The sequence below is a fragment of the Phaenicophaeus curvirostris genome, chromosome 3 (genome assembly GCF_032191515.1).
Source record: "Phaenicophaeus curvirostris isolate KB17595 chromosome 3, BPBGC_Pcur_1.0, whole genome shotgun sequence".
Classification (NCBI taxonomy): domain Eukaryota; kingdom Metazoa; phylum Chordata; class Aves; order Cuculiformes; family Cuculidae; genus Phaenicophaeus; species Phaenicophaeus curvirostris.
In genome coordinates, this window is record NC_091394.1 from 42,400,887 (window position 1) to 42,420,696 (window position 19,810).

General features: G+C 35.8%; 1 protein-coding gene across 2 annotated transcripts in view; it reads left to right on the forward strand.

Moving 5' to 3' along the window:
• Positions 1–19,810, forward strand: part of ATP9B (ATPase phospholipid transporting 9B (putative)) — a 156,460-nt gene that overhangs the window by 102,528 nt on the left and 34,122 nt on the right. For both annotated transcript variants that reach the window (XM_069853751.1, XM_069853752.1), the window contains exons 12-13: positions 2,190–2,350; positions 11,160–11,302. In XM_069853751.1, coding sequence (XP_069709852.1) covers positions 2,190–2,350; positions 11,160–11,302 — 304 coding nt within the window. The remainder of the gene's footprint in view (positions 1–2,189; positions 2,351–11,159; positions 11,303–19,810) is intronic.

Sequence of the window (19,810 nt, forward strand, 5' to 3'; positions counted from 1 at the left end):
TTGATGAAATCACAATGTAGTTAAAATTATGTTTGCCCTCTTTCAAATATTCAGATAAACATTAGAGAATGTTAGTAAATTCCTACATTAAATGTTTTTGGATAATTCAACAGTGTTTCATTAGCGTGAGTGCAGAAGTTAACTAAAAAGGCACAGAATTAAACTAATTAAGTACATTATAGTGACTAATTTTTGAGCAATGGAGAATGCATTTCTGTTAAAACTTGCTTTCTCTGTGTGCCACCTTCAGTAGGGTTTTGCAAGGGCCTTCATTTACTATATTAAATGAAAATATTAAAATTGACTATGGACAATACTAAAAAGGACAACATTATTACAACAAAACAAATGTTATTGAGCAAGTGATTTATCATTTGAAAATTTTTCACCATCACCTTTTATAACTCTCTTAATATCTCTCCAAACAAATTTTTGTTGGATTCCAAACTTAATTTCACGTTTGTCTTCATGAATTAGAAAGGCATTAATGCTTTGAATTAACTACATAGCAGTGTGCAGCAGACTACATTTAATGTTTCTGTCCAAAAAGTGGCATTCTTTCCAAAGAAGCTCTTTATTCGTTTCTGTTCTGGGGTGGGGTTTTTACAGGAGGTGGACGGGGGACTTGAGGGGAGAGATAGCCTTTCACTACCATGATGCAGGAAAAAAAAAAAGTGTGAGGTAGTGGTTATGCATATTGCAAGACAGTGATTCTTTATTTTATTACAAAAAAAGACCAACTCTAGAAGGCCAGATTAAATCATTCCTTTCACTTTTTAATGGGATTTGGATGAATAGAGTAAAATATGCACTTTACATTCATTGATAGCATCTTTAGGTTGAGGTAATTGAGTCTTTTTTCCCTGACTGAATGAATAATGACTTCATCTGATCCTCAGCGAGGCCTGAAACTTAGGCTGCCTTTGTCAACGCAAAAAGATCTGGACTTTGAAACATGCTTTACTTCCCTGGCTTGATTTTTCTTCATTTTAATCCAAAAACCTATTTTTCTCAATAATTCAAGCATAAACTATGTAGTAGTTGAAGCAGCGGAAATTGCAAGATATTTGTCCTTGTTGTGCTGCTTTTTAAATGCAGCTGATAAATCAGCCACTGTGGTCTTCAGCTGCCTGGTTCTCTAGGGAATGGACAGCTCATGTATAAGCAAGATTGCTGGAATTTTTAAGAACTATATTTAAAGTTGTGGTTTTGCAGACTGTTTGTTATCTAAGGAAGTTATGTTTTACTGGTCTTACTGGCAAGATGTGGAGATAAAAGCAGCATCTGTCACGGGCCATAGGAAACTTCCTGACGTAATTTTCCCACGTATTTTGCTGACTACAAGAGCATCCCAAAAAGTGGAGTATAAATATTTAGCTTACAACATACATTATTGAAATGGTGAGAGTCTTAGTTACGTAACTTACAAATATTTTTTCATGAGAAACCGTAGATGAAAGATAGTCTCTTAATGTTTTTGCTAAAATGTTTCTAAATTAAATCTTTTTGCTCATGAAAAGTTGAAGCTTTCCTAGTATTTTCATTTGAAAATGGATATTTCACTTGTTTGCTGTTTTCTGTTGCATTGAATAACTGAAAACTTCATAAAATTAAAAATTATTTCTATTAAATTACTTTAGGTTTACAGACTAGTTTATGGAGTATACTTACAAATTGCAGTACACAGTTTGTGTGAATGAGAAGGTAGCCACATTTGTCCATTGGTTCTTGAATCTGACAGGGTTTTGATCTTCTAGAAGTAAACGCGCAGTAGGCACTCTATAAATAAAATATACAGTGCTGGTATTTTTGCTGCATGTATAACAGAAGAAAATTGTTCCTGTTCATTTGTTCATCTTTAATTGTATTTTCTTTGTGCCCTCCTGTGTTGCAATCCTGGATCAGTAGATGGGGGAGGAATGTGTCAGACATAAAGGCATTCAAAAGGCCTGGCTGGGATGGTTCACACTGGTTCTGGGAATTGTTGTCCTATAACCAGGGAATACCTATTGCATGCAGGCACGGGAACAATAATCAGTGTATCAAAATGCAGTTAATTATTGCAAGGGCATGGGGTTTTAATAGGTAGAAAAAAAAAACCAAAACCAAAACTAGGTAATTGCTTGCACTTCAGAAGAGTCTATTTAAGAAAATGTCATGACTAACTTGATTTTTACTTCTTTCTCTAGGTTGGCTTGCTGGACCTGGAGTTGAATCAACTGACCAAAGCCCTCTTTTTGGCTTTAGTTGCACTATCAGTTGTTATGGTAACTTTGCAAGGATTTGTAGGCCCATGGTATCGCAACCTTTTCCGGTTCCTCCTCCTGTTTTCCTATATCATCCCAATCAGGTATGTATAAGAATGAAAGAAAAACACAGACGTCTAATTTCACTGAATGTGGCTTTCTTGAAATTTATACTTGCTTCTCATTGTGAAGGAAATTAATCTTATCAGGAAGCTGAAGGCGAAGGTGCCAACAAATCTGCTGATTCTTGAAGGATCACTATACAGGAAACAATACTGTTGGGGTTTTTTTGTATAATGTTCATCTTGCTGGAGTTTTCAGGATATCTAATCCTTTACTAGCATAAATGTATTAATAGGGATACAGTTTTGGTTATTTGAGAACGTGGTTTTAGGAAACACGCATTTGATTGAGCTGTTAGGCATGTTTTGGAATTTTATTTTTAATGCATAAATACTGAAAATGTTCCATTTCTTTGCTTAAAAAAAAAGACTTTTTACTACAACAATGATTAATTTAAATTGAATGGCTGTATAATGTAGGTGCACTTTTACAATGAAAGGACTTTTAACATGTGTAACCAAGTAGAGCCTTGCCCTGAATTAATTCATTAGGCATGACTACTGTATATTCAAATTGCAGATAAACTGGAACAGGAAATAATATCCATGTGTGTAATCAAGTCTTCTGTGGACACAAAAGTGAGAACACTGACTCCGAAATGAATTTTTTTCCTTGAATTGGTATTGCCTTTACAAAATGGAAACGCTCTCTCCTGTTAAAATACCCACAGTTTAGCTTAAGGCGATTGTTAATTTTAGATGCTTTCTGTAACTCTTCAGTTCAAGAAACATCATTCACTAAACTTCATGGCTAACCACAGAGTTAGCAGGAGCTGAACTGTACCTAGGTTTAAGACCTGTCCCCTTAGGTTTACACACAGTATTTAAATCCATGTAGTGTAAGAAAAAAACCCAAGCAAGCAAACCACAAACCGGAAGAATTTCATTGGCTATTTTAATCTAAGCTTATGTGACCTATGCATCCCTGTGTTCAAGTTTTTAAAGTACATGTCTGTGTGAAAGAAACTGTACCATATTCGACCAATTTGATACTAGCAAATATCTCTCCTAAGGTTTTATAACTCAAAGAACTTGTATTTTTATATTTCTTCTGTGTTGCAAGAGCAACTGATTCTGTTGGGAAGTTGATGGAAAAGGTTCCAGCAAATCTACTGGAATTTTCCAGTGGAGGAAATCTCATTGTAGAAAATGGTTATCTTAGAGTTTCCACTTCCTTAACTGGCTCTTGATTTTTATTTACACGTGCATGTTTCAATTTTGTGACACCTTTCTAAACACTGTCATTTTCATAAATCCCTTACTGTTTGTATGATGCTGCTGTTCAGGTTGCGTCATCATTCTCCCCATACACATACAGTTTTTCGGTATTAAGAGGCTTATCCACATGAAGAGGCAAAAAGTGCTGTATTTAAGTGATAAGTAAAGTCTGCATATTGCTGAAAGATGCACTTAATCATCAAAGTCGTGTAGGGGAAATGAAAAATGAGCTAGGAGTATAAAGGATCACTTGTCAGTCACTTTGTTCTTCCATAATAAACATTCTAAGCTAAAACTTACTTAAATGTTTAAAGGACAGGTGTACTTGATGCAAGAGGATTAAGAGCATATAGGTGATGTGAGTAAATTTGCCTCCATATTGACAGTTCAACATATGCTATTGAAAAACATGTTTATTGAGCAGCTCATTTTCAACTTAAGAGTGGTTTAGTGGACTTGTGAAATAGTTCTTCTCCAAAAATAATTTCTAGTATACACCTAATCCTGTATTTCAGCTGCTTGTGGGATACAAAGTGGAAGTATCAGAGATTGTGATTGTTTTATAGTTATTCTATGGAAGATGAGACAGCAGTATATCAGAAAATGCTTATCTATTTCTGTACCAACTTGTCTTCAATTTGGATCATTCGTGTACAGGGTCTCTTCCCACGCTGTCAGCAAAACAGATGACTCCAGTCATACCAGTGTTCAAATAAAACTATACTTTCATTCCTCTCTTCTGGATGTTAAGCATGGAAATGTCTTATTCTTTAGGTTGTGTTTGGAGTGTAAACTCTTGGAGATGAAAATTACAAGGCAAATGAATCTGAAGCACCAGGTGTTGTCTCCTCTCGTTATTTTTTAATTACCTATATGGGGGAATAATGAGCTTTTCACAGGTCAGATAAAGGAAATGAACATGGGAGAGTAGGCTTTATGATTAGAAGCAAAGCATGTCTAAATTTATGCACACGTGAAATGTGTTGATTGGTGGTTTTAGAGAATTCAGGAAGTTTCCAAGTATGGAGGTTTTTTCAGTTATGTTTGGCTTTTGGTTTGCAGGGGAAGGGAAATTCCAGTTATGCAATAAAAATAATTTTCCAAGGCCAGACGTGTTTGATGAAGATCATCAGGAGGAGGAAACTAACTGTTAGCAGAGTTTCACTGATCTATATGTGGCCATCACTTGAGCTGCCATAGTAATCAGTTCAGAACTGACAGCCAAAGCCAAAGAAATTGCTAGCCTTAGAGATGGTACTGCACCACCAAACTTGTTCCCCTCCACCACTAAGTAATGGGTCTTTATTAATTCATTGTCCAGTCTTCTTCAACACCTTGAAAGAAAAAGTGAATTGCACTTTGACATGATTAATTTTGATTTTTTGTTGTTTTTCTCTGAAAAAAATGTATCCAGGTAGGTTTTTCCTGGTAATTTAGGTTTAGCCAAGCAGTATTTGGTGAAATTACTGCCTGCAGTATACAGGCCTGTGAATCCTGTAGCTGTCCATACTTAGCTGTTAAGATCTGTAGAGGACTTACCATAAAATCATAAGGCATCAACTGGGGATCTGGGAAAAAGTGTTTATCAAGCAGGCTTTGTAGTTAGTAGCAGTTTAAAGCTGGATTGAAGGGGGCTTAATAAGTCATCTTTTTCAGAGGATCCTTTAGTGTTGATGTACAAAGAAACTATCTTTTGTCCTTTCCTTCAGACCCTCCAAGACTCCTCGACACTGAACCATTCTGCTAAAATAAGCTGTCCTAAACATCTGGAAGGAACTGCCTTGCGCTTATGTAGTAAAGTTTTAGGATACTTCTGGCTCCTGGCTGTCTTTTTTTCTGGGTCTTTAAAAGGAGCATTTAAAGAAAATCCTTCAACTTACGTCAGTCTATTTTCAGTGGGCATTGAGAAGAACACTGCTAGGAAGTCTTGTATCTTAAATTCATTAATATCCAATCAAATACTGCATCGTACAAACATTTAAAAGGAACATTTATTCAGTGTCCTTCTGTGTATTCCAACACCAAGGGAACTCGCACCTGTGCAGGACTGTAGTGTCTGTCAGCAGCTAGCAGCTATGCTTTCGGTCATCTTGTAGTTTGTTCTGTTGACATTGGAGTTTTCATCCGTATAACGTATAGCTGTGAGAGTATTGGTTATGTAGTCTCACATATATGGACAGAATATATGTTAGATACACAATGGAAAGCGTTCAGTGTGGAAGAGTTAAGGAGTCACTCATAAAGTAGTTTAAGCAATTCTTATAAATGTGTTGTATTAGGCTTCTATACCATACCATGATATATAATGCAATCTAGATAGAGAATAAAAATATTACATGAACCTTCTTGATGTTTTAGAAACTAATTCTGAATACTTCATGCCTGTGGTGTGTGTGTCTCATGCTAAGCATAAGCCTTACTGTGCCCATTATGTGGCTGTATACTAGCCTGAGCTAGCTTTGTGCTTTTCTTAAGAGCTCTGATACTCAGGCTATGCAGAGAAAGCATGATCAGTTTAAAAAAAAAAGGTAATTTTTTAACGCATGTATGTTCTTTCGAACCTTGCAACTTCACCATTTGCTCCTAGTTGTTTTTCTGGTTTTAATCTAATAGTATTATAGTAGTTAAGGCCAAACCTGTCTGGAATACACTAAAAATATACTAAATGTTTTAAAAATTATTAGACATCTAATGTCAAAATTGTTGCTGTTTTATAAGAGGCTTAAAGAAAGAAGGCATCTGACCTCATAAATGTGAAAATAACAAACGTTTTTAATAGAAGTAATTATTGTTATTCTGAGCTGCATACATTACTTCTCTTGTGCCAAGGTACTTGTTTGACATGCATTCTATTTATATTTTGCACTCCGCTGTGTTTTCAACCTGTAAGAAATTCATAGATGAATTTTCTCATTAATTATTCCCTAGATTTCCTCCTGGAGTTCTATGTTACAGCTTCTAATTGTCTGTACCTAGATTGCATATAACCATTGAAAAGCTACATGGGGCATGATCACTATAGCAATGCAAGGTTGATGGGCATTTTTTTGCCACACGCATTTAAGTACAGAAGTGTAGCATTAAGCTGTCTCTTAAAGTTAAATTCGTTGCCTGGGTTTTATGTAAAGTGCTGTGTGCACCTTCTTTCATTTTCTTACTTCATAGACAAATTTTAGAAAAATCAGGCCAAGAGAACTACTGAGACCAGTCAAGAAATAAACAAGAACACAGACCTGAGGCTTTTCTTTGGAGCATCAGACAGCAGAGAATACTAAATAAAAATATATATAGTGGGCTACTCAAAACAAGGACTACTATATTCAAATTTTCTCTCCAAGTAAAAGGTGGGAGAAGGGGAATTAGGGGAAATAAAAGGGATGAGCTATGGGTTGGTTTTTATTTATTTAGATTTTGATAGAATATTGTGTTTAAAAGAAGTAACTTCTGTTTTTTTTCTGGATTTATTTGTTCACTGCCTGTTAATAGAAGTTGTCAGGCTTCAAAAATCACTTTCTGTGAAGAATTAACTTTATAGGCATATTGAAGCTATAACACCTCTGCTTGTTTCCTGACAAATAATTTTTAAATTATTCCATATTGTTTTCTAGATTGTAAATACTGTGTGCATCTGTGTATAGCTTACGGCTGTTTCAAGCAGGTAGCGATAAGGGAAGGTGAGGGGTTTAGCCATTGAGGATTGGGATTCTGTACAGTATTTGGTACTAGCATGACCCATATTTGGTCTTAAGTATTTTACTTAGAAAGCTAAGTCCTGAAAATAAAGATTACATTTCACTTAACTTTGTTTATAAATTGGATACCACTATGGGTACTCTTAATGTATCTGGAATATTAGCAGGGCTTTGTTTTTTGCCATGAAACTTCTGCTTATATACAGAACTGCTCAGGAAGTTCTGCCTGCCTGCCAAAGCTGAAATTAAATTCTTACGATTTTGATTCAAATTCATACTTGAATTTTATTAGGCACACAATCATTGTTCACAAAATTGTCTTTGCTAACTTCATTAGGTCTTGATTGTTTGTCACTGAGTCGTGAAAGGCAGAATGTTTCTAGAGTTTCTAAATTTATCTGAAACCTTCTCAGTGAAGGTTGTTGATTATTGGCAAATTTGTCCACTTTGACTATAAACAAAATCAGAAATGTTTTAAAAGGGATCCTAATGTTTTTAGCATTTGGGAACAAACAAAATTTAGAAGTCCGGTAAATATGAATTTGTATAGTCTAAAACCCTACTGTTGTTTTTGAGGGAATAAAAGCAAAATAACTGGCTTTAACTTGAAGTAAAAACCTGTGTGGAATCTGAAATGTTGTGTTGTTGACTTGTTCTAAAGCTGAGTTGCAGAGAAATGCCACCCTGGGTCTTAGTGGAATAAATCCCCAAGCTGGGTAAAAGTCGTGTTAAGTTCGCCTGCTCTAGTTGAGAGACAAGAAACTTCACACTATTATGCTTACTAAATTTGCCAGTTCTCTGCAACAGCCTTCAAAGACCTATGGTAATATACTGTGTCTAAAGACTGCATGTTAATAGGTTTGCTAAAAATTAGTGTTACTGATGCAGCAATGCTAATGCTACATATGATGTTGTTCTGTGCATTTTAATTAATAACTGATATGTATGGAGTCTTGTAAATGGGATGAAATTTAGAAAGATTTAAAAACTGGTGAATGAAACTGTTTTTGGTTATGTGCTGAGGTTTCTTAAAGTCGTCAAAGGATTTATGAGAAACAATAGCTAATATTGTCAGGTGCTGAAAGTCGCTTGATGTTGACTAAGATCAGTATCTCTTTGTTATATTACATAAAAATCCTTTAACTTTTCGGTCAAGTATTTGTATTTGTTCCTGTCAAGCTCTGTTGGAGAGATTTCTAGTTTCAAAAGCAAATGCAGTTTTAATAGGCCTCCATCATTTTTAGTGTTACAGCCATGTCTGTAATGTGGTGGGTGATAGCTCCAGTGATTTCAAAGACAAAAATTTCCTCTAAGCCAAGAAGCAACAAGTGAAGGAAGTCAGAGTGTGATACAGGGTACAAATTTTAGAATTAATACTGAAAAAGCATCTATAGCATCTCAGCAAGAGAAACTGCCTTTTTTTTTCCTTACCTTTAAGTTATAATTAAGTGAGACTATTATTAAATGCATATAGAGAGCATTTAGAACATCAAAACCAGGTAACACACGTGCTTAAAAAAGATCCAAGTGAAGATACGAACTGTACTTCAGCTTTGAGAGACTTTTCCAATCTAATCTTACCGAAGTACAGTTTGTCCTATCTAGATGACTTTGTAGGTCTCTACTGGTAGAGCAGCCATGTGGATTTCTCTCTTTGTGTGCCATACACTTGAGATTGCAGCTCTTAAGTAGAGCTTTCATTGCAGAAATCCTGTTTCAGTAGCCCTGGAAGAAAAATAGTATTTAGAGCCCAAATGTCTCTTTGAAGTTGGGTAATGAGCGGTTTTCATCCTTCATTTACTCTACTCACTTCTGGCTAGAGCAAACGTCTAGATGTTCTTAAATAAAGGAAGTGTACTCGTGTTTCTCTTCTCAAGCTAGGCAGCTTCACCTTGTACTTGACTGGCTAGCTAGCATGTTCTCGTCCCTAAAAGGAGTACATCTTTTGCTGTTCCTTATGTTGACTAATACATCTCTCAGTGTGAAGTATGTTATGTTGGTTCTTATACTCTCTCTAAATCTGCAAGTTAACAGGCTTACATAATACAAATATTGGTTGCTTGGTACTGGCTCTAGATTGATTAAGACAGGGTAAAACTGTAGTTAACCAGTCAGGCACAAGTGACTTACAGCATTTTTGTCCTTGTAGCATTTTCAATAAAAAGAATCTGGTAGAGTCTTCTTCTGTCCTCTGTTCTAATTGTTTTTTATAAATTTCTGTGTCTGAAGGCAGCTGAAGGTTAGGTATGATATTGCAAAACTAACTGGGGAACATTACCAGATGGAAGGATGGTTTCCTGATGGTGATTTTAGTGGGGAAAATAAGAGCTAAAGAACAAAAAAATTTTGAATGGTCAAGAATCTTGTGTCAAAACGACTTGTTTCTTTTTGTGCTGGAACACACGTCTTCTGCTGTACAAGTTCAGGAAGGAGGGGATGTGGAATAAACTGAATCTTTTCAGTGTGTCTTGAAACTTCTATGTTCTGACAATTCTGGTTAAATGCATTTCTTCTTTATGGGATACTGTAGTTTGTGACTCGCTGCTCCCTCCACTGTTAACTCAGGTAATCCATGATCAATCTGTTGCTGTGATTGCAAGAGGACAGATGAAAACTGTGGCTGCTGTTTTGGTTATGCAGTAAAGGAGTACTTCAGGACTGTTCAAAAAGGTCTGAAGTGCATTAGGAGTATTTTTACATTGATCTGTACCTTTGAACAGTTTTAGAAGTCATATTACTGTAAACCTGTTACTAAACTTGGGACTGTTGAGTGCTGTGCCCTGAAAAATTAGCTACGAACAGTTCATGTAGCCACTGTCCTAGCTGGGTTTTTTTCAGTATTTCTGTTGAAGCAGTGTTAACAAATGAACATGTGCCAATGCCTTAGTCGCTGTTCCTCTGACATGGTAGCAGGAATGTGAATAGCTAAAGAAAAGTAACATTTTAAAGTTTTAGAACAAGGTGGCATAGAGTTTTGAGTTGGAGCATTTAATTTTGTGGAGGAGCAACGTGATTAAAGTTATCTATGACCAGCATGAGTGAAGACTTTATTATCACATAGGAATACGAAGTTCAGGGGCAACTGATTCTTGCATCACATAGACATGAACATGTTAATAAATAGATATGCAGATGCTGAGTAAACTGGAAAAAATACATTTGATTTTGCTGTTCTATTTATAATCAGTAAAACTTGTTGCATACTGTATAGAGCTACGCAAAGTTTCTGTGTTGGTGCTAGCAGTGAACTCCAGGCCACATGCTGTCCCATGAGGCTGCATTTCACTGCCAGGGCACGATTCTCTTTTTGCAGTAGAGAGCCTTTTGGTGAGGACAGCAGCATTGCTGATTGGCTGTGGTGGGAAAGAGAAGTTGACAAATACAGTTGTACATTCATAAAGAAAAATCTGTTTTTTAAAAAACAGTGACTTGAAGCGATAAGAAAACACTTGTACTTTCACATCATACAGAAAACATAGGTGTTGTGATTTTTTTAAACAGATAAAACCTGTGACTTGAATAGAAATCTGTTCTTGTTCATGAGGTGTATAGAAGATTTGCATCTGTATAAGTGTAGCAACATAATTATGTTAAGAATCCCCACAGAGTGCTGCAATCTGTTTCATTGCATTTGTATGTATTGCAGTAGCTTCTAAAAGTATGAGGTGGACCCTGAGTTTCTCATGTGATATATACTCTACAAATACGTAACAAAAGCATTATTAAAAAAAATTTGGTGCATATGATTTTAAGTTGGATTTGGGTTGTTGGTTTGGGTTTTTTTCAGGTATCCTAAAAAGATCTTCTGGTTTTATCCTGATTATTAGAACTTTCACTTTGCCTAATAATCACACTGATTATGATTTGAAATTCCTTTGCAGTTTACGTGTGAACTTGGACATGGGTAAGGCAGCCTATGGGTGGATGATTATGAAAGATGAGAATATTCCTGGAACAGTTGTTCGAACTAGCACCATACCAGAAGAGTTGGGACGATTAGTTTATTTACTAACGGATAAAACAGGTATATCAGTTTACAATTCTGAAATATGGTGTCTTTATAAAATTTCTAAACTTTATGCTATATTTGAGTGTGTTAATGTAAGAGCAGGTATACTGATTTTTATTTTTCAGTAAAATTTTAAGCATGTTCTTGAGGACTTTGTATCAGTACCAGTAGACTTGGGTAGGCTGGTACTTACATTTTAAAGTCTGTGTTTGGTAGTAATCTAACTTATTCCAATGGGAACACTCCTAGTGTAGCAGCAGCACGCTGGCTAGCATTAGTTAAGATTACCATATATCTCACTCTGGAAAGACACTATATTAGCGCTCAGGATGCTATTTTATTCTGCACGTCATTCTACTGCAACATTATATAATAGTAACAGTTAAGAATGGCCTTCCAGAAAGCAAGGTTTTTACAAAACAAATCATAAGATCAATCTCCAAAATTACATCGTTATCCCCATGAAGTTAGTTGCTCCTTATGTTACAAAGACCAGTTCTAGAGCTGCTGTATGATTTCATCTTCTTAACTGTGAACTGTTACTACGCCTGACTTGCTATACTGGGAAACCCAACACTTAGCAGAATCAGAAGGTAATTAAGTGTGTGAAGAAGTAATAGCTTGTGCTAAGCTGCTGTCAGCTGTTATAACTGAAACTTGTTATAGTCCTACCATACTCTTAGTTCTAGATGTATTTCAGAAATCTTAAAGTTTATTTTGGAAAATACTATAATAGATGTCAAGTTAAATTCTGTAGTAAAATATGGTATTTCTTCTCATTTCTTGATTCTTTCTGAGATTGAATAAATCAGTTCTGGTGGACATACTGTTTTTATAAGAAGGTGAACTTTTGAACCGAGAAAGATGTTTCTCAAACAACTGAAAACATTTTTTAGTGGTATCAAATATATAGCTCAAAATAGTGAGAAGGCATTTGGGGATCACAGGTTGTACTCTGTTGTACTGTTCAGAAAGTGTCATACACAGTTTACATATCTTTCTGCTTGAAATAGTCCTGCATTCCCTCCCATGCTGAACACTTTCATTACTGCACATTTCAAAATGAAATGTAAACTTAATATATTGTCACATTTTCAAAACATGCTTTCATTTTTTTCTATAAGTACATATGTTGCCCTATACACTTCTGAATGCTGTTCTGTTTTGTAAAAGATAAAGACAACTGCCACCTCCTTTCTTAGCATGTAGAAAAGTGTATTGCTAATTATAGTGTAGTAATTCTTGAAAGCAAGCGAACAGTTCTTTTAACAAGTTTTGTTTCAGTTAGCTAATGATGTATGCTATTTGGAACTGCTTATTGATTTTAATTGCACCCTTCATCATGATAATTTATGTAACTTTAAGAGTGCTGTCTCATCAAAGACTTGAAATATGTAATTTATAGCATATGTTTGGGGAAAGGGAACTATGTTCAAAAATAATGAATTTTCAAAACAATGCAGTTGAGTACATTTGCCCAAAGCACTACTTTGTAAGCAAAGCCAATGTATACTTATTAAACTTTTCTGATGGCGAATCCAGATACCATAACAAAGGGCAAATGTGGTTCAAATGTTGAGGTTTCTGCTTACAGTTAGACTGTATCGAAAATTTTAAGAGGCTTGCTAATGAAAATGCTAACAGTTCGTTCACCCAACTCTGCAATTATATTCTGACTCCGACTAGTCTGTTTGAGAAATAAAAAACTGATTGTGAAAGAAAAAAGAATTTAAAAAACCCACCTGCTGTTCTGCTTCTAGAAAGACAACAAACACACTTAACCTAATACAACAGTAATTAAAACCAAAGTTTTTCTCCTTAAAGAAGTATTTTTTGACAACATAAAATCTAGTGATACTGGATTTTTCAAAGCAAAAATACTGTGTTATGTTTATAAAGCTTTGGAAGAATATATCTAATTGACTTGCATATGCAAAGAGAAACAACCCTGTGCTGCTTCTAGTTGGTTTTTTGGTTTGTTTTTTTTCAACCCACCTTATGCCACTTGCAATCACAGTAGTTCTGTTTAATTTTAAGAAGCACTTGTATTCTGGCCTTTCAGAGTACATACTTAGAAGAGGCACAATAGAGAAATGGCTTCTACCAGCAAATATGTTTTTCTACAGTTTGGAAGTTTGCTGGTATTCAACCTCAATGGTTTTTCAGAGCACTGAGGGCTACTGAGTTCTGGAGGAAGGTCTGAATCTGTAAGCTAATGATATAAAAATGAAAATAAAAGCAGTATTCTAGGGCAGTACTTCCAAAATATTTAGAACTAACAGTCAGCATTTGTGCCCTGTGCACTTTTATTCGAGTATTAGCTGAAAGCTAATAAGCCTGCAGTGCAGCAGGTGCTGAAGCCATCCTTACTCTTAAGATCATGATGGGAAACACTGCTCAGTTTTGTTAGTCTTAAATGCCCTGCAAATTTTAAACTGCTTTTAATTCTGGACAAACATGTAGCCAATGTACCTCTTCCAATTGGTAGCTGCTTCCTTTTCTGGTTCCTGAATACATTTGGTCTCATTCTACATTTTAGCATAAATGTGAAATGTAGGTAATGAACAGGATCTGTACAGTTAATCCATGATTGCCATTGCATGATTATACACTGTTCCTATGAGCTGGCTTCAGTACTTTCTCAGTTGAATTTTCAGTTCTAGTCATATAAACCAGTTGATTTTGTTCTTCTGCCCACCTAGGGCTTGGCTTTCGGGGGAGAAAGAAGAGAGCCAGGTTTTTAGCTGTGTGCTACCCAAATAGGTGCTACTAAAAAGCAGGATTGAAAAAAAAAACAGGTGAAATTTTTCTCAATATTGAAAAAAAAAAAAAAAAGGCAATCCAGAGAACTGTTTGCAAAAATCTTATATTGTGGTCCAGGCTTCACTGGAAATGATTCAGAATTAGTTGTTGAGACTAAGGAGCATAGCATTACTAACATAATTGCAAGGTAGTCCTTTGTATGATTGTAAATTGGGTTTGTGCTTCATCAATAAGGTTTTTGACAAGAAGCGTCCATCACAGTGGCGCTCTCATTTGCCACAGTAGAATAGAAAATGAAGTATCCCAATAATTGCATTATAGTTTCCTTATTGTGGGACAAGAAAGCAATGTGATATAATTAGGTTTGATTGGAGTGCATGTTTCCGGTAAGATCTGAAATTAATGATGTTGCTATAGTGACACATCTGCGGCCACCAGTGCGTGAAACATAAAGTAATTCATTCGACAAGAGAAGACATCTGTTAACTGCAATGATGCAGAGCATATTGACACTGACCAGAAATACTAGACGTTATGTGATAAATGAACAAATGATGCTGAAACAGGAGGACAGATAATTTGTACTTAATCTGCTGGGAGAACTTTAATCTTCTTACTGGTTGCATTTGACAATGCCATTGTTTAAAGAACAATGCTGCAGAAAACTCATAAATTTTAAAACTTAACTCAGGGTGCAGCCTATTAAAGCAATACATTAATTCCTTTTTTAGGGAGTTTTTATCTTCATGTAGAACAAAGCCATTACTAAAAACACCCACTAAAACAACAGTTGTTTTAGGACTCACATTTTAATTATAACATCCATTACCCAAAATGCCATGTTGTTTGGACTTGGATCACATGTAAGTTTGACAGAAAGGCGTCATCCGTTATGCCGGGGTAGCCATTATCAGGAAGGAGTGGTTTCCACCATTTTCCAAGGGCAACTGAGCATGGTAGCCTCTCCTGGCTGTAAAAGGATTCTAATTGTGAAAGAAAAATATATATATTTGGCAGTATTTATTGAACATTTCTGTTGCTTAGGACGTGGGATGGCAAACATTCTGCCGTTCATGACAACCAGCAGAGTATTCAGCTAAAACAAATGCAGTCTTCCAAGTGTCGTTATTTAGTAATGCGTACACTTGTATTTGAGTTCTGTAATTAACATTTTAGCGAGTGTTTGGACCAAATGAGATACTTAACAGATATAATAGTTGAACAGATGCATAGAACAATGGGATTCTTGATTTTCTGGGGAAGCCTTGTGTTAGAGGTTGGTGGATATGGGTTTTTTCATTAAATGTGCCTAATGTGATGTTCTGTTAAGAGTAGTGAATTTCAGTAAAAGTTTCTGAAAATTAATCTTTCAAGGTATGCTTTAATTGAACCTTTATTTCTTCAGCATAAGTTACCAAGAGAGAAAGGGTGATTAAAAAAATGCTGATAGAATGATGTCTCTTCTCTATGTAGGGCAATAGTGTGCATACACACCTTACACTTCATCTACCATTATGACTTCTAGTACCACTAAGGTTGCAGGATGAGTAAAGCAGACTAGGAATGGAAAGGTTTGATGGAGAGATTCTGCAAGAAGTTTCCAGACATGCACTCAAAATAGATCAATAAAGGCATCTGTACTTTGTGGCTTCTTCTGCTCTCTCATAGACTGAAAATACAGGGTGTATCCAGTGCCCCTGGATGTTGCACTCGGATATTTTTGCAATGCTTCTGGGAGACAGAAGGCACAGAGGAAATAGCTAGGCTATTCATAATTGTGTTAACTTACCTCTGCTGTTACCTGCTGCCCAGGAAAGTATGAACACAGCTCAGCTCTCTCTGCCTTCATATCGTTAATAGTCGGTTGTACTGGGATTAGTTTGGCTTGGGGTTTTGTGGTGATTATGTTTATGGCCTCTTAGTAATGAAGCAGCTGAGTAAGTAGGCATAGTCTAGATATGTGTTTACCATGAGGTTTTTCTTTTTTTTCTTTTTTTCCCCTTTTTTACATTCTGTACCAGGTTATTTTTTTTTCCTGGGTTCACAGAAAGGATGTGTACTTCCAGGTTGTTGCCAACAGTCTAATTATTCAGAGTGTAGGTCCCAAACTCCCTAAAAGTTTCCATAAAAATGTTTACATTTACACTGATTTCTTTATCCTTTTAAGCAAATAGCTCAAAGTACTCCTATTTTATGAGTTACCCTCTCAGTTTCTCACAATATTATGAATTCTTCTGCTGTATGTATTTTCTTGCTTTTTTGTTTTGGCCTTTTAGACTGTTGGTATTGGTCCAAATTATCATGTAGTAATACAGCATCAGAAAGATCTGCATCTGCTTCTCAAAAACAAAATAAAAAAAACTTCTACAGTTCTGTTGTGAATCACATCTGTTACCACCCAGTGAACGATGCCTTCAGGACTTTTTGCTTAGAAATTAATTTCCTCTTTGCCTGCTTTACTCTGTGTTTAATGATACAATTGTAGGGAAAAGAAGAAGGGAAAAAGGACTCTTGGCTTCATTAAAGAACATACTAAATTTTTCTTCAACAATTATATACTAACTTCTTTTTGTCACGATATTTTCCTTGTGTGGTACCTGCATTGCAGAGCAAAGTTTAAGAATATATGATAGTAATAGTAGATCATATATTGACTAGCATAACTTCTGAAAGGTTTTCTAAAATAAGCTTTTTTTGTCTAATAATTGTTCATATTAGCAGTGTCCTGAGAGCAAGAAATCAACAAGTAGGTCTTGAAAAAACATTATTAAAAATAGAAATCTCTTTCACTGTTCTTTATCACTCTGAGCAGTCTCGGGAGCTCAGTTTTGGGTTTCTTTTCATTCTAAGTGGGCTATGCTGCAAAATCTAGGTATTTGAAGGGCCTGCATTTTGGGGCATAAAGTAAACGATGTATTGTTTGATCAAGGTGTATTAGCCTTCAAGTAATGACTAATATTTAAGACAGAACTGCTGCTAAAATTATAACATCACTGACTGGCACCAGATAGTACAAGTGGGGAGTGTTTCTGTTGCATTTTGGTATTTTGTTCATTAGAGGAATTTAGAAGGAAATTCTTAATTTGCATACATGTTGAAACTCCACTTCCATGTAGATGATTGGAAAAGGTGTATTTTGTATTATTTTTGCTGAGATTTTTTTTGAGTGCTTTCCTGAGTGCAGCTACCCATGTTTATCTAATATCATGTCAGGTTTATAGTGGCTGTTGTTGAAAGCCTTATACTAGTCTTAAGAAGCATGAACAAACTGAAATAGTTGTTTCATTTCTTTCATTTGCTTTCTGGGTTTTTTAGTTACAATTTTGTGTAGCAGGTGCCAGCAAAAAAAAAAAAGTAGTAGCCTCTTTTTGTATGTCATAGATGTTTCCTATTACTGTAGCAGATAAAAATGATTATATAAGTAATGTATAAGATGCAAGTATTGCATGAGGATTGCTGCAATGTTAATTTCTATGTCTTTACAAGCTGATTATTTTTCCTTGCTCCTGTTTCCTAAACTCCCTTCCCCCGCTCCTGATTGTTGTAAGATAAGAAAATCCAGACTTTACTTGTCAGAAGCTTTTCTGCATTTACTGGTGAGGTGTTTGGAGACTGGGGAACACACAAATTTTCCCCGTATCTACCTTTCCCTCACCAAGCGTGATTTGAAGCTGGACTGATTTAATGATGTCAGAGGAAATAATCTTTCCATACAATAATCATAGGGCTAATTTTGTTTCCTGCTCCATTCTCCCGAGCAGCAGTTACAGAACTAGTGGGAAGTGGGTTTGACAGTTGCCTGCTGTCTCCAGTTTTGAGCAGCATTTAGTTGCCCTACTCCTAAGGAGTGTTTATTTTAATTCAAAGACTTGGCAAAGCTAAGGGCATTGAGAAGATACTAGAATGCCTGAAAGGTAAGGAAGGTGGTGCAGAAATTTCTTGCAATAAACATTGTTGAGCAAATCAATGGGGTTTGTATGTTTGGGTTTTTTAAATGGAGATTTTAGTCTTTTTAGTTTCTTGTGTTTGTTAGTGGAAAGCTTGATGTTTCTCATGTGCAAGCTGGAGACTGGATTTTTCTGGTCTACACTTAAAGTATAAAATGTAATCAGCAATTTTAACAAAACCTCTCAATAGAAGTACAGGTGCAAAAGGCAGAAGAAGTCAATCCTCATAGCTTTATGTCATTCCTGTAAAAAAAAAAAAAAATCTTCTTATCCTTTGTATAAAAGTAACCAAGAATTTTGAACTTGCTAATTCTAGAGATCAGGAACTCTCTTTTTTTTCCTGGGCTGTTATCCAACCTTGGGAATAGTCTACTTCACACGTGAATTTTTAATGGTGTTATGCAAATTTTGTTCAAAATTTATGCGCTTCACATAAACCTTTATTTTAAATATTTTTTAAAATTTCAGTAATACAACTATAGAAGAAAAAATCCTCAACGTGGAGGGAAAAGCAAAACAGAAGTGTAATTTTTAGTGATGGGGGGAATTTGGAATGATCATCTAGTGCAGGAAGACAAGGTTTGATAGTGCGGTGTGATGGTACTACAATTGAGATAAATTTCATTGTACAGATATTATCGGAGAGCAGGAGTGGAATACATCTCAAGCGTAACTGAGGAGGCCATGAGAATTTTATAGACCAAGTGAATCTTTGAAGATCACTAGATATTCTAGCCCTATCAGACACATAATGGGATGCTAACTGTCCAAACAGTTCTGTTTTCCACATAGTAGTTATAGCATATGTCTTGCTTTTGGGTTTCTCTCTTCCTGTGGCTTACTGTGTATTTTGACATACTGGGACAAAGACACAGTATAAAAATAGTCTAGATAAATAAAATTAATATGAAATATTTTATTCTATTATTTTCATTCATAGGTAATTATTATATCCTCCATATTAAAAATATTCTAGAAGCTTCAAGAATGTCACATTTGGTTCTGTGTTGTGGGGGCTTTTTTATCAGCATATTTATGCATTTTAATGACACAAAAATGTCATTATACTATGTATAGTATGCTATGGCTTTATACTATATTAATTTCACTTCAGCTGAGCAACCATAGGAACAAAGTTTTGGGAAGGGCCATTGTCAAAATAACCTTTTGTGAGCTGACCACAGGAAGCTAGGTGGTAGTGACCTCTTTTTGCCTAATGTGCCCTGTCATGGAAGGCTGAAGCCCCCACCCCTCAATTACAGCTTTTCCAAACCAGAGGATGTGACGAGTTGGCAGAGGTGGATGCAAAGTGTCAGCCTGTGACTGACACCCAGTAGTTTCTTACAAATGTGACGGGAGCTCTGAACACTGATTTCATTTGTTCTGACTTATTCCAGTCGGTGGTGAAATCTGCCAGATTTGGAAGGAAGTTGGTTCTGAATGACTTACTATAGATAACATTGAATTTGCCCGTTTGCGATAATGTCTGGCTTCATACACGAAGTGCAGGATATCTGTATGAATTTTGGGGGTCTGATGGGGGAATTTTTTGTCTTAGGTTTTCTGATACATGCTGCAAACTCTTGCATTTGCTTTTGAGAGTCCATTCCATACAGATACTGCATCTTATGTCTCTGACATGAAGAGGTTTTGTCTTTTTTGAGATTCAGTATGTGGTTGTGTTGCACAATCAGCTTGAAGTTGGAATCGACTCTTTCTCCTCAAACATTCCTTTAACCAAACTGATGCTAACTAGGGATTCATTCCTTCTTTCCAAAAGAGATTGGCGGCGGGGGGGATGGTGGTGGGGGGG